Below are 18,117 nucleotides of genomic sequence, written 5' to 3'. Positions count from 1 at the left end.
CCCCACTTCCCGTCATAACTAATACACTCAACACTTTATATCATTAACATAAATTTCCAGTTGCAAATTGCTTTAGCTAAAAATTTAAATTGCCAATAGAAATATGCGTTTATCGTAGATCGATCGAATACATACAGAAACATAAAACATAAATATCTGACTTGGCTGCACATGGTATTAACAAATACAGTGTAATATTAATCTCCTGGAAGTACGGAACCTACATTCTCAATCCTTTGTGTACTCATGAATGAGGGACTGTTGATGATGAAGCACTCCCAGGAAGTGTGTTGTGCTGCAAACAAAAAGTAACGCTTAAGTGGTCAAATATCTTCGTAGATATATTATCCCCTGGTATTTTTCTAATATTGCATGCAAGTGCAAAGTGCACATAAAAAATAACGATTGTAAAAGATGTTTGCTGGGTTACCCGAACTTGGAATCTCCAACGGAGAGGATCTAAAAGAAACTCTGACTAACTGTACAGAACCTCTGAAAGCCATCGACCAGTTCCAGGTAGCTAATCGGGTATCATAAGCAGCTAACAGCTTAGCATGGTAGCTCGTTAATGTACGCAGTCCATGTTTGATTGAAAATCGGATCATTTTAGTCCTGCGACTTAATTTTGAGAAGAGTAATAATGCCTTCCCTTTGCTTGTCCATTTTCACGAAAGATAAGATTTCACACGATAATTATTAGCTAGCTAACACTAAGAGCGTCATTCGTGGCCGTTTTTGCTATACAAGTCCTTCAATTATTGTTCTGCTTTTATACTTTTAGGTGGTTCTGGGGGATATCAACATTAGCTAGGCAACAGTATCTACTGCCAATTTACTAACGTATTTTCCAACAGTATGTCGCTACAGCTGGGTATACTGCTATGTTTATGTCTTGTTATGAATGTTCAATTGGCCGAAGTTATCTGATGGTATACACACGTTTCTATGAATACAGACCGAGAATGGCATCTTGCTGCCAACATTACAGTCAGCACTTCCTTTCTTGGATCTTCACGGCACGCCACGCCTGGAGTTTCATCAATCAGTTTTCGACGAACTTCGGGACAAACTGATGGAGCGGGTCGCCACTATAGCCGAAGGGAAGGAAGAAGACCGGTAACACATGCATTTTTAAACAAGAACAACGTTATATAACAACATTATATTCATATAATTACTTGTAGTATTAGGAATAATAATAATAATAATAAAGCAATGAGGTCACTGTCACACACAAGACTTATCCTGTATGTTTTGTGTTGCTCTTACCTTCACAGATATGGCAAGCTTGAGGAGCTGCTGGAGAAGAGCTTTCCTCTGGTCAAGATGCCGTCTATCCAGCCAGTGGTCATGCAGGTGTTGAAACACCTGCCTAAGGCAAGCCCAGATTAGATAGGATTTGTCTGCACAGGCCTCTCCTTATCATTTGCAAGCTTTTTTAAAAAAAAATTTCAATTGTTCCTGGGTAAAAGTAGGCATATTTTTAATTTTTATACGTGTTGTCCTGTCCTGTGTCAGAATTCACACCAGTTCCCCCATTCTGCATGACCCCAAACCATAATGGGCCATGGTTTGACACTTCCTGCATTACCCCTCCTCCTCCTGTCTCCCCAGGTGCCAGAGAAGAAGCTGAAGCAGGTGATGGCAGATAAGGAGCTGTATAAGGTTTGTGCGGTGGAGGTGAAGAGGCAGATCTGGCAGGATAACCAGGCTCTTTTTGGGGATGAGGTGTCACCGCTGCTGAAGCAGTACATTGTGGAAAAGGAGGCAGCACTCTTCAGCAACGACCTCTCTGTCCTGCACAACTTCTTCAGCCCCTCGCCGAAGACACGCCGACAGGGAGAGGTGGGCACACACTCCAGCACGCTTGTATAACCCAGGGTCACATGGCAGCCCTGTCTGCCAGTTTGGTGTTTTTGAGAGTACCAACTGTAGTTCGGAAAATGGCAATGTGGTGTAGTGTTCGAGAGCTGGTTGTGTAACACAGTGGTTGCAGATTCAAATCCCTCTGGATACAGGTATCTGCTAAGATAATAATAATAAGAACTGATATTTGGATCAGCAATTTTGAGTTTAGGTAGGCACTAAACTCCATTTGTTGCCTTGCATGTAAGGTTGTTTCACTCTTGCTTGGCGCAGGTGGTTCTGAAGCTGACGCAGATGATCGGGAAGAACGTGAAGCTGTACGACATGGTGCTGCAGTTCCTGCGGACGCTTTTCCTGCGCACGCGCAACGTCCACTACTGCACCCTGCGGGCCGAGCTGCTCATGTCCCTCCACGACCTGGACATCAGCGAGATCTGCTCCGTTGACCCCTGCCACAAAGTACGGCCCACGCCTGGGGGGCGCACAGAGGGGAATCAGTTTGGGGAGTGGGAGGGGTAGGGTGATGGGGGGCATGCTAAGAGGAGGACTATGAGAGAGCCTGCAAAGAGAGTGTGGTAGGGGTTTGTGAAAGTAAGAATGAACTGAGGGGGTGATAGGGCACCAAAAGCACATCTCGCATCTCATGGATGGTCAAAAGGTTCAAATGCAAATGGGGCGAATGTGTATCACGGGACAAACCTTCAAGGCATGCACGCCACAGAGCTCTCAGCGTCCTTCGCAGGTTATGGCTTCGTCTGAAGGTAGTCTAGCTGTAGTGGTGGTACAGTTGAGCACTGTCGCTTTTTGTGGATGATTGGTTTATCCCCAGGTGACCCCCTATGTTCGACTGACCCATGTCTCTCTCTCTCTCCCCCGCGGTCAGTTCACCTGGTGCCTGGACGCCTGTATCCGGGAGAAGTTTGTGGATGCCAAGCGAGCCAGAGAGCTGCAGGGCTTCCTGGACGGAGTAAAGAAAGGACAGGACCGAGTGCTGGGGTGAGCTACAGCTGTACTTGCATGCCTTGTAATCGCAGCATTGGAAAATAACGCTCCCCTCCCGCTGTAGTTTAAGCCAGTCCAGGTCTTAGCAGAAGCTGGTCGGTGTGCTGAGTGAGATGCACCAGCAGGCACATTTCACTCAGGATGCACTCATGCATCTAGTATAACCTGGAAGAGCTCAAACTGCTCATCCTTGAGAGTTCTGAGAGATTTCTATGGTTCTTCTGTTTGGAAGAGGTAAAAAGGCCCAAAGGGCATTATGATTTAATGGGTTTGTTTTCCTTGCCAGGGACCTGTCTATGATCCTCTGTGACCCTTTTGCAAGTAACACCCTGGTTCTGAGCACAGTGAGAAACCTGCAGGAGCTGCTGGGACAGGACGCGCTGCCCAGGGTGAGGGACCACTGCCTGCATCTGCCTGCACGTGCCTGTGTGCACTGCTGCTGTATCCTCCCTTACTCAGGTGGTTTGGGTGTAGCGCAATAGCCATGCAACGTGGAGGTTTGCGTTTCCTGGACTTGGAAACGGGTGTTTCTGGGTTTGAATCCAAGCGGTGGTCTTTTGTCTGACATACATTTTTCACATACGCGCCAAATATGTTCATTTTCATTGAAACTAATGAAAAAACTAAGTTTGTGGTCCCCTTTTACAAATGGATAACAGAAATATTTCTGGTGCGTTGGTTTCCTTATGAACTGGTATTTTCTAAGCAAATATGCTATGAGGTGATGCTTTCTCAGTGATAGCAGTTGTTTACGTGTTGAGTCGTCTTTTTTTTCTGGTTGGGTACTTGACTTAATATTAAGTAGGTGGGACACGATCAAAACCAAAAGCATTACCGCTGCTGACTGGGGGTGGGTGTGTGTCTCTGAACAGGACAGCCCGGATCTGTTACTGCTGCTGAGGATGCTCTCCCTCGGCCAGGGAGCCTGGGACATGATCGACAGCCAGGTCTTCAAGGAGCCAAGACTAGTATGTTCCAGATCTTCTGTGCGCATCAATACCCTGCATTTCTGAGAGTCGGCTACTTTACAGAAAATGAGTCGATTCGTCAGCAAACTGGTCCTTGCCTAGGCGTCCTGTAGGTGCCACGTCTCACATCTGAGGTCCTAAAGACCAGTTCTTGCCTTTTGAAATGAAGGTACACAGAGAGGCAGTGTTTCGTGCTCTGCAGCCTGTGCCCGTCTGACCCTATCTCCCCCCCCCCCCAGGAGCTGGAGGTGGTGACCCGCTTTCTGCCAGCCATGTTGTCAGTGGTGGTGGACGACTACACCTTCACTGTGGAGCAGAAACTGCCCAGCGAAGAGAAGACTTCGCTGACCTACCCCACCACCCTGCCTGATGCCTTCATCAAGTGAGTCTGCATCATACTCCCTGTCTGTCTTCCTACAGTGTAGGCATGCAGCCTATTGCTGTATATGCATAAGGCCGCAGATCCCTACAAATGCATAGCAGTTTGGGCTACTCCAGGTCCTACTATGAGCACATTAGCTGCCTGCTTGTTTCCATGCCTTACGCTATCCTGCTACTAGTAAAAGAAGGACTTGCTCAAAGTACTGTACTTAAGGAGTGTTGATTCCATCCATTACATTACATTTATTTGACAGTGTAATCTTTGAACAATGTGTGAAGGTATGATTTGCAACGTGCCATGCTTCTGATAATAAATGGCATGACATACAATTCGCTGAAAGCGCATAAATCCTGCTTTGAGTACATTTTTGAATGAGGGGGATTTTTTCTTTGTTTTCATGAACAGAACTGTTTTGTTCATGGTCTCTGCCCCCTGCTGGTGGCTTTTCAAAACTTTTTTTTTTTTAATCTGATGTGATTGTGTCTCCCTTCGGCCCAGGTTCCTGCAGGAGAACAGGGTGGCCTGCGAGATGGGACTGTACTATGTGCTCCACATCGCTAAGCTGAGGAACAAAAACGCCCTGCAGAGACTGCTGCCAGCCCTGGGTCAGTGATGCCCCTTGGGCCGGATGGTCTTAGGGGGGAAAAGCATTAAAAACATGACACTCTAAGCCAACTTTTAAAAATATTTACTGTGTGATATTTATGTTTTATGTTGATGTTAAATGTTTTGGCATTGCTGGCCTCCTTCAGAATGCAATGGCAAATAGACATCAAGGAGCAGCCAGCCAGCATACAGGTTGTATTCTAATTAATGTTAACCAAGGACAAAGCAGAAATACAGTAATCAGATCAGCTGATAGGGAATGCAGCTATCGATTGAACGAATTAATGAATCATTGCATTTACATAGCACTCAAAGTGCTTTACAGTGATGAGTGGGAACTCAGCTCACCCACCACCAAAGTGTAGCTCTCACTTGGGTGATGCACGGCAGCCATTTTGCACTTTGCCATTAGCTAAGGTGGAGAGGGAGAGAACGTTCTTTTTTAACCAATTAAATTTCATGTGCTATGAGTTACCATGTGCAGTCTGGCCAGTACAGAACCCTGTGGAAGGTCTTGTAGCCTGCTTTTGAGAACATGGATTGAACCCGTTGTGCCTCTCTTGCCCCTGGCAGTGGAGACCCACAACGACATGGCGTTTGGGGACATCTTCCTCCACCTACTGATGGGCCAGCTCACCCTACTGTCAGACGAGTTTGGGACGGAGGAGTTCTGTGCCGCCGTTTTCGATGGTTTTCTCCTCACCTCCTTCTCCAGGTCTGAGTTCTCTGGCCAACACGTTCAGCCATTTTGCTCTGGTTCCACAACGCCCTGTAACATGGCTCTGTACGAATGTTGCCAGGTGTAGCCTTTTCCCTTACAGCTTTGATCCAGGTTGTCTCTTCACATTTACATACAGCATGCAGTTGGCCCTGCCTAGTGATTCACTAGGTTATGATGCACCCATTTTGTTGCCAAAAAATGCAACATTCTGATAAATGCATGAAGTGATCTCATTATTTCAATGCAAACGACTGTGCTTTAATGACCAGTGGGAATTATTTGATTTCCTTCCATAATATTTAAAAGACACACAGGTTCTCAAAGTGACTGTAACTGTCTCTGTTCCATTTGTATTGACAACACTAATGAGTATGTGTGTGTATGTGTGGGTTTCCGCAGTAAGGAGAATGTACACAGGCACACGCTGCGCTTGTTGCTGCATCTCCACCACAAAATTCTGCCATCTCGCCTGGAGGCCCTGATGAAGACACTGGAGCCCCCAAAACAGGTCAGCTGACTCACAAACCTAAAATAGCATATCCCCATTAGGCATGCCAGGTCCCCATAAGCCATCAGTTTTGTATTATTTCCCCTGATAGTGTGCCTACAGGCAGGATCAACATATTTACATAATCTGTGCTTAGCCCAAATGACATGGTTTCCTCTCTCTACTGCCCCCCGACCCTACAGAGCAGTGATCCGGTGAAGGACCTGTACACCCAGCTGACCGAGAAGCTGGAGGCCCAAAAGAAGAGTCCGCCACAGCCTGCCGAAACCCCCTCCCTGGACCTGGGTCTTCACCCCGTGACTGTTCCCACCACAGCCTCAGCTCCCACTACCCCAATTTGAGAGAGTGGGGGAGGCCACGCCCCCTATTGCCCTGTGGCCAATGAACAGTCCTGTCTGTGAATGACAGTCCACACAACTACTCTGCCCACCATTCGCTGGAGCAAAGACTTGACTTAATATGAGTTTAGTTCAATACAGTACACACACGCACACAAAAGGATGTTTCTTTCAAACAGTCGTGGGTGTTTTAGTGGTCACAACTTTGTGTTTTTCTATATTTTGTATATATTTAAAAGTGGCATTTCAAAGATTTTTCCAGCTATAACAACGTACATCTGAGACAGACATTTTCAGTGTGTATATTTTTTTCATGGAAAAATACAGTCTTGCTTTATTGTTGTACGACTTTAAAATATATTTTCATATATGCCTGGACTGAATGTTTGTACTGTGGTGGGAATCGTGTCTGTGGTTTAACATGCTTTAAATAAAATGATTTAGAAATGTAGGATGCTAGTATCTTTTCCGGTTCCTTAGTGCTAGTATTGGGAAGTGGGGAAAGCTACATTAATGCAGAACAGGGTTATTCAACTACTACTTTCTGGGAGCAAGATCAATTTAAAAATTGTGCATAGGAACCGAGGTTGTTTTGCATGGTATTTATGAAATGCATTAATAACATATACTGTTCATTTAAATGAAGTAGATGCTTTAACAGATGCATGAAATGGAAATTCTGGGTTGATATCAGTTGATATCAATAACTGGCCATATTAGCTGGTGCCAATGCGAATATCCAGTGTTGGGGAGTAGTTTGGCTACGTATAATTCCACTATAATCACAATTTGGCAGCAGTTTACTGGTAGTTAAATTACGTTCGAAAATATGTAGTGGTTGTAGTAGTTAATTACTTTTTGTCAATTTCAGGTGTAGTTAACTACAAGAACTACCAACCACTTTTGGCCCTAAAATTTTTCCAAACACCATTGACCAAATACCATCTCCTCTCTCTCCTTTACCTTGTATCCTGTTTGGTGAGAAGTACTCCACTATAGTTTCCAATAGTCAATTGCCAATTTCCACACATTGCTGGTTCTTCTCACTGAGCAAAAAGAAGGCATTGCTCACACTAGCATAATGTCTGGGGAACATGATTATTTATTTATTTATTATTTAAAGAAAAAAAAAATTACAAAGTAGTTTGAACTACTGAGTAATTGTGGTTTTGCAAGCTACATTTCTCTTTATGGTAGCTTTTCTGGAGTTCAACTACTTTCAGTGTGAAGTAATTGGTAGTTTGTAAAACTATGTTTTCACAGTAGTTTCCCCAACTGTGCAGCAGTTTCCCCAATACTGTCAATATCACCGTATTTCAAATTACAGTGAAAATGCAAACTTCACCCAGGGAGTTTCCATATTCATGGAGGAAGCAGGTGAGTACCAATGCCAACTTATGGAGGAAAACCAAACATTTTATTTATATTACAAAATATTTCAGTTTCCTAACTGAAGCAGAAATGTGTCTAGAGAGCTACTGAGTCCCTGTATACGCTTGCTTGTGGCTTAGGCTGGCAATAAGAAATGGAAATATAAATACTAAATAAAAGTGGCTTCCATGACCACGATTAGACTTTTGACCGTGACAGTTTCACTTGATTTGTAGTATCAATGGCATCACGTGTCAACTCTGATGAATGCTATCATATTTTATGTAATCTCAGCAGGCTGATACCAGTTTGCTTTAAAATATTATCAGCTAATACAGCTTCAATACTTTCATGAATCCCTAGTTAATGGGTTGGTGCTACTTATTTTGTCATTAGTGGGACGCACACTGACCATTTTTCTCCCGTTTATGGTAAGAAATCTGAACATCTGGCCTTGCATAGTAGCACTTGCCAAGTGAATCAGAAATGTTCCTGTTTAATGTATCAAATATATAAAATTTTCACAAATGAATGCTCTATGGTTTTACACGGAATGAAAGTTCATTTTTCTGATGAAATGTTTTAAGGTAAGGTAATTATGTTCACTCTTCTTTGAACACAGACAACATAGCTCAAGAGAAAACTTGGGGCATTTAATCCATCATTTAATTTTTTGATACAGAGTCAGTGTCACCCCAACGCTTCTCTTCTGGCAAGTCCCTAATGACATTTTAATATGAAAATTCTGGATGAGAGTTTGCTGTTACACATATTCGTAAAACTTTTCTTGTACCTAAAATGCATGTAATATGTCGTACAAATACATGAAAATACTCGTAATCTGCATGATCAATATGATGGACATGACTATAGGCTGTGTTTAAAAGCAATCAACATCAGAAGACATTTCCATAGCAACGCCCAGCGTCTCCATGGCAACATCCTCTCGCTCTCTTCACAGGTCTTCTGTGGGGTTTAAACTGATATTCGCGTTTTCACTGCAGTCAGTTAATTTTAAATGTGCATTTTACAATTGAATTGATCATCAAAGAAAAATAACGATTCGCGTTGGATGAGGTTCAGTGCGAGTGATCGGTCCCAATGTAATTCTCCTGGCTGTGTTATTTATTAGTTTCTACAACTAATTAACGACATTTGCAATTATTCGTTCAGTTTGTGTATTTACATCTAAGTGCGGTAGGTGCTAACTGCAGTCGAGGCATCCACGCCCCCTCCCCATAAAAAATAAGCGACGAAACGCTGTTCATCCCACGCTTTTCCAAGTCTCAACTGCCCTCCATTCCATCTGCTTTCAACCTCCCTCCCTCCCTCGTTGCTTTTCTCTGTTGTGTTTCAATGCCTTCACAACCCGTCACCACACAGAGAATGGACCCCACGATTCTCATCTTTTTACTGTACGTGATGATAGCCCATGAACTGGTTTGCGGCTGGATGCAATATCGAAGACAAGCAGCCAAGCCCCGGAAACGTCCCTGCCCAGTGTGGAGCTCGAGGTGGGTTTTAGCAGAACGTAAATACCTGGGCACAGGGCACGTGCACATGTTTGTAGAATTGTGTTGTGTCATAAATTAGCGTTAAATTAGTGGTAGATTAGTCTTTCTGGGTTTGCAGGTTTGTTAGATAATTTAAGAAAATGTACATGCATTCCTTTGTGTGCCTGCCTGCATGCCTGTATGTGTATGTCTGTGTGTCTGTGTTTGTGTGTATGCCTGAAAATGAATACCTGAATGTGTGGATATCTTTGTGTACATGGACATACCTGTGTGTTTGAGTGAATGCATATTGTGAGCATGTGACAGTTTATGCTGTGTTGATCACTCCAGAAATTATTCTCTGCAATCCCCCCCCCCCCCCGCTGTGCCGATGATTCCACATTTGTGTGTCCACATAAGGCAAAAGACTGTGAAATTCATTCACTAGTAAATCATTTTGAGGTAAACGACGTAATTCAGTTGTACACATGTCTTTGTTTCATATTAATTTAACTGCTGTTATAAATTATGAATATGATGCTGAAACCCCCCCCCCACATTGTCTTGCAGCATTCGGGTGTGCCATGGGACATTTCGAGTCAGCAGCCAGCCGGTGAGATCAGAACGGGTCAGAGACTGGAGGAAGAGTGGCAGGATTGTCAGAAAGGCCTGAGAGACGCAGGGATGGAGGGAAAGATAGAGATGCATGAAAAAGGACCTCTCCACTTACCTGAGGTCTGCGCTGTGATAAATGGGACCTTTCTGAACAGACTATTAGTTCTGCTCCCTCCCTCCCTCTTTGACTTTGTAAACCAGGTTCATTTTTTTCTACTCTGAATCAGAATCAAGCTGAGAGTCACGTGAGGGAGACCTGTGTTCAAGGTCACGTGACCTTACCTCTGTAAAAACCAGTAAATGAGTTTTAATGCAGGTGACAGAGAATCCCCACAACATTGGAAATCTAATTTCCATTTCCTGGGTACTACAATATGTCCAGAATATCAATACTAAATGTATTTTGTGACAAGTAACATTTTTATTCTGTGATGCATTTCTTTTTTTTTTCTTCTTTTTTTTTGCTGTGGACTAGTCAGGCGGTCTGTAAGTGCAGAAACCACTATTTTTGAAAATGTTTTCAATTACACAGATTGTGGTGCATGCTACTGCTGATGGGTTGGTCCTTTATTCTGGAGTGCGAGTGCATCAAGACAATCAAGGCTACAACATGAAATACACTTAGCTGAAAAGGAATGAAGCTACTGATGTTTGGACCCATCAAATGTGATTAAATAAAATGATCTGAAACAGGTTCACAACTGCCATCAGTTAAAATGCAAACAAGTTGGTTAAAGGAAAGAGTTAATCACTGTGTTTCTTCTTTACAGACCACTACACGCACAAAATGGTGTTAATGTATATTCAGAGATAAGCTCAGATCCAAACATGGTGTACTTAAAGCTTGGTTTCTATTCTCTTTTTTTGTGTCTGCTTCCCTATTTCTTACATTCAGAAGGTTCATAGTTTGTTAATTTGTGAATGTGGAGAGCATACGATGTGAAGTATTAAATAATGAACATTAATGTCTGCCATTGTTAATCTATTACAATGTATAATAAAAGGCTGTACTTGCATGCTGTATGTACAGTATATGCTAATACTGTGGGTTCCACAGTGATGTGCTGCGTGTTTTCAAGATCAAGCTTGATACAGTGCTTGATACTATCTAGTTTGTAGGTAAATGGTGAGCACTAGAGCAAAGAGAAAAAGTTTAGTGATATGAAAATGGAAAGCATTGTTAGGTTGAATGGCCTGTTCTCGTCGTTATGTTCTGTAATCATCAGGGATATCAGTGCAGAATATGCAATATCAAGTTAGATGAGTGATATCAGTGTATATCAGATGGATATCATTGCAGATTAGAGCGACATCGGTGAAGTAGGAAAGAGTGTTCCTACAGACAGGAAAGACATTGGCACAGATTAGTTATACAGTGCAGTCCATAAGTATTTTTCAGGGCCAAAAAGTGTAATGTTCTTGATCGGCCAAGTAAATCACCCAGCGTGAATCCAACTGAGCCTGCATTTCACTTTCTTGATGCAGGACTGAAGGCAAAATCCCCCAAACAAACAGGGACTGAAAATGCCCCAGCAGAACATCACCAGGGAAGATACCCAGCATCTGGTGATGTCTATTGGGAACATTCATTGAGTGCAAAGGATTTGCTACCAAGCACTAAATACAATGACTTTACGAGTGATTATGTTAATTTGTCCAATTGCTTTTGTCCCCTAAAAAGGCAGACTATGTATAAAAAGGGCTGTAATTCCTACATGCATCAGGTACTTGCGAAATTCGTACAGAATGTACTGTATCCGGTCAGATCAAAAGTTTATCAGTGTGCTTCTAAGGAATGTCAGTGCATATTTCAAGATCTACCTGACATATAAGATTTATGTCCTTCCTACTTATAGAAAAACAAACCTAGTGTTTTAATTCCGTGCAATTAGTAAAACTGCATGGTGCGCTGCAATGCATTATTGATATGATGAGGTAACATTTTCGGAACTGGGAAGTTTCAGTATTTGATGTAACTCGTTGTATACATGTGACTCTCTTCTTTTTTTTCTTCAAACGATTGTATTTTTGGAATTGTGTATTTTGGTGGTTTGTTTTGTACTTATGCTGTCTCATGATTTCAGTACACGATACAATACTGTATGACTTTAATTAACCAACACAGAGCTCCACCGTGAGAGATCCAAAAATAACCCTCTTCATTTCTGTGTTGGTGGAAGTCTGTACCGATAAATTCTTTCATTGCTGCTTTAAGTTTGGGAAAATTAATTCTTGTTCTAACAACCTCTAGTCTTAAATATTTTTTCTTATGGGTTTTTAAAAACCCTTTTAATTTGCAGGGACTGCATGTAAGAGTGTTCTTGTGCGCGCAAGGGTGTATGATGTTCCTTTTTCAAGAAACTGCGGTCTGGTCAGGTGACTAAATGGCACTTACTGTATACAGACCTGCCCGTACACTGGATCACACATTTATAAATCTCAGTGAGAGAAAGAGTTGTTCGTTGCAGTGGCAGAAATCCTTTTTGAGCTGAGACGAGTAAGTATTCAAAAAGGTGTCTAATGGCACTTGATATTATTTTATGGATTTTTTTTGTGAATCTTCATGCGACTTGCATACGATGCATATTTACTGGTGTTCTGAACTCAACCAAAACACTTATTTGAAACAAGCTTATTATGCCATTTATTTATAGGTCACAATTCTCATGGCTTAAATGTTGAGTGCAATGGACAATGTATAAAATTAAATGTATTGTAAATTATGTTTATGTTTCATTTTCCACCTGTGGTCACAATGATATATGCATGTACGCACATATCACTAGTCAGCTAACTGCTCCACTAATCTTAACTTTCATAATCTGAAATAATATTCAGTAATTAAATGACATTGGATTTTTCATTATATTTTTAAAGAATGCCTTCTGCTAATCCTGTAGTCAGTTTATAACAAATACACTGCACAAAATGATCCCATCACCAAAGAAATGGGATGGGAAAAGGGAATATTCATTATTTATAAATAATAATCATGGTAAATTTAGTCTCTGACAAAAGTAGAAAAGCCTGAAATTCAGTGTGTTGGTGTCAAGCAGTTCAGAGTAATCTAATAGACCAAAACTTATCTCAAATGACTTAGATTATAAATGATACTTAAAAATAAATATCACACTATGAGTCTAGCATGTGTCATTTACTCAGATACACTTTCACTAATGTGAGGCTGTGAAATTCTTTGGTTTCTGTTCCTCAACTCAGTTCTATTTGAAATTGGCCACTCTCTGTGAAGGCGTCCAATTAGGGCTGGTATGACTTCAGGATCAAACAGCGAATGAGTCCAAATGGATGAGTAATCAAGCTATCTGAAGCCTCTTCCTCACGTATATTATTCAAAAAGTTACTAAGTAATTGTCCTTGTTCAGTATTTATTTCTTTAGGTTTGGCTAACGCTGTTATTTGTACTTCTCCTGACAAGACTCTCATCATGTCTTGTTGCCTGTCCTCACCGCCTAGGGGATCAACTCTTAAATCATCTAATGACTTGACAGTGCAGTTCTCATTGCTGTGTTTAGCATGCTGATGTGGCTGACCACCTTCTTCCTATAGATCAGCTCACAGGCCAGCGTGTCATCTCAGCAAAGATAACCCTCCTGAGTGCAGGCCTCTATGGAAGGGGCTGCCTCTTGTCACTATCAGGATCTGTCGGAGGACTTCCTCAAATGAGGTTAAATAGCTAAGTTTACTCAAAATACTGCTTTATGCTGACAACCTTCCCCTTAATCACACTAGATATACAGTACTACTCCTTACCATCTATTTTGCTTTCAGTCCAATTTAACACATACTGCCTGTACTATATGTAGGGCAATAGACGCTTGCGGTGTGTGTGGGTCCACCCCAGCATAGAAATTGTGGCTTTACTTCAAACTTTACTCAATCTCGAATATCTTTTTATCAGCTTCACCATGGCAACCCCCTCAGATAAAACATTATTATAATGTAACCCAACATCCCCTTTTTTTACAATAATTTAATATCTTTATGTTTCCTGCTTCCTTTAAGGTCACCAGACCTGTTTTGACATCCTTCAAGCCCGACCTGGTCCTAAAGATGAATTTCACGCCGTCCCTGTCCACCCTTACCATCAACCGCAGCCTCTCAGAGTTCTGTGAACCAGAGTCCCAGCACATCTCTATCGCTGTGAGCCTCGGCCTGGTCTTCCTGGGCGGGGCCGTGCTCAACAGCTTCAGCCTGTGGGTCTTCTGGTTCCGCATGAAGCACTGGAGCGCCGGCACCATCCTGCAGTTCCACCTGGGCCTGAGTGACGCCATCGTCACCCCTGTCACGCCTCTGATGGCCACACACTTTGCCATGGGCAGCTGCTGGCCCTTTGGGCAGTTCCTGTGCCAGCTGAAGATCGCTCTGCTCGGCGTGCACTTCTACGGCAGCGTCATGTTCCTCACCCTCATCAGCATCCATCGCTACATGGCCGTGGTCCGCCACAAAAGCGGCTATGCCACGAAACGCACGGCTTTCGTTCACAAGGTGTGCGGAGCCGTCTGGCTCCTCCTGCTGGCGCAGGGGGCGTCCTGCTTCGTCCTTCTGGGCACCAGCCAGGTGGGCAACTGCACCCAGTGCCTCAGCATTCACCAGGGTGAGTACATCGAAGCGTACTTTGTCATCAACTTCATCCTGCTCTTCCCCGCTTTCCTGGTGCCCTTCTCCATAGCAGCGGCCTGCTACTGTCGCCTGGCTTGCTCTGTGTCGCGCATCAATACCAACTCTGCTAAGGGCCAAGCCATTAAGGCCAGGTCACTCAAGATGGTGGCCATCTGCCTTCTGATATTTGGCTTGTGCTTTGCCCCGCTCAATGCAACCCGGACTATGGGTGTGGTGATCAAGAAGTTCTACCCTGAGCAATGCAGCCTACTGCTGAAGGTAGAGACGTCCTACTACGTTGCCTGGATCCTGGCCTGCGCCAACTGCTGCTTTGACCCATTGCTCTACTGCTTCGGATCTCCAGACTTCAACAGAGCCATGCGCTGCTCCCTCAAGAGGTTTGGACTTGGATTTCAAAAGGCCCACCCAAAAAATGAGGAGGACAGTCAGGACCTCCCCACCAGGCCTGCCCAGACCACCACTTTTCTGGATAAGGAAACAGCATCCAACTACAGCATTTGAATGCACTCATTATGTGGTCAATGTGGCTACTGGGTCGCTTTGTCTTGTTAAGGCTCTGTTCCTATGTGTATGTGCCCCATGTTCTGCAATCGAATCAGGACTCAGACAGTTCCAACTGCCGCTCAACACACAGGATGGTACATAACTGGTCTTGGAGTGGAAGGGTTTCGGTTGGCAGGATTTTCTGCATCTTGCTAAGCATCCTGTCGCTCATGTGCCTACCGTCAGGTTTTGCCACCCGTGTCTGAAGTGTTCTCCTTCAGCATAGTGGCTGTGTATTTAATAATAATAAAACAGAATGTGAGTCTTTTATTAACTAAATCAACAACATTTTTTGTTTATTGTTGTTCATTTCTATAGTTTTTCAGTCATCTTCTCCAAGGGGCAATGTAGAATGATTCAAATAAACTCTGCACATTCACTGATAGAGAAGTTATACTGGTATCATAAGCTTACTTATAGAGTGGAGTAAAGAAACACTGAACACCGAATATCTACGTCCTTTAGTGAATACAGTTAACCAAATGCACTGCATTTTACCACTTATTGTAAGTGTCAAGACTAAATATTCATTCATACACAGAAGCACAATTGACTTCATTTGTGTTTGAAAGAACGTAGTGACAGTCCAAAGGCTTCAGATTGCTACATATGGGTCCTTGTCTTTTGGATGATTTGGAGCATGTTGGTTTGCTTGCTATTTTTAACATAGTGCTCAAGTTGATTCCACAACCGTGTTGTGAGCACTGTTATAGGGGTTGCTTAGTGATACAATTTTTAAGGGATTCAGTTTGAAACTAGGTTATTGTAAGTTTGATTCTCCCATTGGAAAACAATGCACTTCCCATGAATTGCTTTATTAAAAATGTGGCAGAATACACGTCTCACTCAAATTATTCTTGCGTGTGTTCTTGTAAACCAAATTTTAACAGCATGTACAGCCAGTACAGAAGTCCAAGGGAAAGGTGTCATCAGTGCAGTGAAACAAAAAAAAACATATTCCAGGATCATGTTGTCCTTGCACTAATTTAATGTGCAGGCAAAACAGATGAGCAGCACGCTCACTACATTTCTGACAAGCAGCAGCAAGAGAATCCCTAGGGTAGAGACAGAATTACAATACAAATAACCGGCTGTCTCTTCCATGTTGACTTATAAAAGTGCTCACAGGACCGTTAAAGAGAGTCCAAGAACACTCACCAAGCTGTCCTGAGAGTACCAAGACTTGAATAACAGAATTGTTAGAGTTGGCAAAGAGGAAGGGGCATACTAATGGTACTTTCAAAACAGAACTGAACACTCAGGGGAAGTTCACCAACCCTTATGTACTTCTTTTGTACTTCTTCTAGTAGAGGAAGCACGAGAGCCCAAAAGAACTGTGAAACCAATGACTTTTCATGCCAGGCTACCAGCTCACAGTCACACCCACATAATCTGACTTCAAATGACACTGCTATAATATTTTTACATAAACATTCCATTGAAACTAATTAAGGCTCACCCTCTTGTGACTGGCACCAAGACAAACCAATAACACATACATGCAGTTCTGAAGTAATATCATATCCCTGTTATCCACAATAAAATAAAATAAAATGTCTGCAGCAGATTACCAACATGCAAATCAAGCACTAAATACTGGAAGTTGAATTTGTTATCAAATAAAGTTCAGTTGCACTCAACCAGGTGAAACTGAAGTAAGAACAAATAATAAAAATTAGAGAAAGGTTTGTTTCCAAATGAACTTTGACTTCGATCTGAATTCAACACTTTGACTTTCATCTGAATTAAATTCATATTTGGTCTTCACTTTAACTTCCAACACAAACATTTCACCTTTTCATTGCAAACTCAGATGAACAATTTTGTTTTTGTGATGGCTGAACTTGTCAAACTATGTTTGTGAAGAATTTATTTTCTTTTTTGCCTTTAATTAGCCAAAGTTATTGACAAATGTTGATTGAATCCAGGCCCAAGAGAACTGTACTTCACAAAAGACCAGTAGATGGCAGTGTGCACTGTCTTCATTTGGCAGAGGCTACACCAAAGGTGGGAATTCCAGATCATGCTCTGAGAAGATAACCAACAACAAATTCTTAAAACATTTTTTTTAAAATATTGTATCCAACTAATAATTTTAGTATGGAGGTGATGCGGGATGCCTTATCATTTTTTTTATCATCAGATTTTAGATCTTTCAAAAAAGTGTGTGGAGATCTGCCATGGTTGTATGTGTTCAATGAATGGATCCAGTACTAAACTCATGGAAACAACAGGAATCAAAAAACAAAACAAAACAACAATTCAACTTGTAACAAGCTGTGAAGCTGAGGTGCATAGACGTCCGTCAAATATTTCAGCATTTTTGTGGGCAAAGAACCGCCAAGTAAAACTACTATGATGCCTGTTGTTTTATAAACCAACAACCGACCAACAATCCGTCGCAACTAACCCCAAAACGCTTTGAGAGAAACCAGGGAAAGAATTTCACTGACCTGCAGAGACAGGTTTATTAAATAATATTTCTCTCTTTTACCAGGTGGTTTTTTTGTTTGTTGATTTTGCTTAGCAACCTCTCTGCCAATCACAGTGCCGTTACAGGTAGCGTAGATCCATCAGTCACAGACAGGAAATGGCAAATATCACTTTGGACAGTTAATGTTTGATTAAGAGGAGTGCTTTCCATGCTGTCTGCGACTCAGTCCATCTCACAGGATTAACAAGTCCGGAGAAGTAGTCATTTAAGTGTAGACTTGTGTGATAAAGGACCGCGCGATTCCATATTCCACCTCCATTCTTCATCATCCCTTATCTGAGCCACAGAAACAGTCACTTTGATACTGATTATTTGCTGACACAGATTTCCAAGGAAACAGAAGAGTTGGGGCATGCAGTCTTTCTGTTGGCAGTGTCTTTCAATTCCACCAGCTACTGCTTGTCTGAGAGACTACATGAAGTATGTACAGTAGGCTACAAGTCAGTGTCTCATTTGATTGGTTGGTCTCATGCATGAGGGACAAAGACAGCGTATTAAAAATAAAAATCTTTTTAAAAATAAAAAACTTAAAATAAGATGGGACAAAGATGGCAATTTTGTATCGGACA

The 18,117-nt window shown here is 42.3% G+C and overlaps 2 protein-coding genes across 2 annotated transcripts; both read left to right on the top strand.

The window, feature by feature from the left end:
- Window positions 1-253: 253 nt before the first annotated feature.
- On the top strand, window positions 254-6,842 carry nelfb (negative elongation factor complex member B). The gene is made up of 13 exons (XM_064354492.1): window positions 254-516; window positions 956-1,116; window positions 1,278-1,377; window positions 1,615-1,845; window positions 2,140-2,325; window positions 2,750-2,862; window positions 3,155-3,257; window positions 3,741-3,836; window positions 4,076-4,218; window positions 4,717-4,823; window positions 5,398-5,539; window positions 5,945-6,053; window positions 6,236-6,842. Exons 1-13 carry the CDS (start codon window positions 415-417, stop codon window positions 6,392-6,394), a joined length of 1,752 nt encoding a protein of 583 aa, XP_064210562.1. The 5' UTR covers window positions 254-414; the 3' UTR covers window positions 6,395-6,842.
- Window positions 6,843-8,817: 1,975 nt separating this feature from the next.
- Window positions 8,818-15,888, top strand: LOC135265156 (P2Y purinoceptor 2). The gene is made up of 4 exons (XM_064354491.1): window positions 8,818-9,276; window positions 9,826-9,990; window positions 11,356-12,367; window positions 13,894-15,888. Exon 4 carries the CDS (start codon window positions 13,942-13,944, stop codon window positions 15,010-15,012), a length of 1,071 nt encoding a protein of 356 aa, XP_064210561.1. The 5' UTR covers window positions 8,818-9,276; window positions 9,826-9,990; window positions 11,356-12,367; window positions 13,894-13,941; the 3' UTR covers window positions 15,013-15,888.
- The last annotated feature ends 2,229 nt before the right edge of the window (window positions 15,889-18,117 follow it).

Source organism: Anguilla rostrata, chromosome 10 (assembly GCF_018555375.3).
Source record: "Anguilla rostrata isolate EN2019 chromosome 10, ASM1855537v3, whole genome shotgun sequence".
Lineage (NCBI taxonomy): Eukaryota > Metazoa > Chordata > Actinopteri > Anguilliformes > Anguillidae > Anguilla > Anguilla rostrata.
The sequence above is the reverse complement of the archived record's forward strand: the minus strand, read 5'-3'. Positions and strand labels throughout refer to the sequence as shown.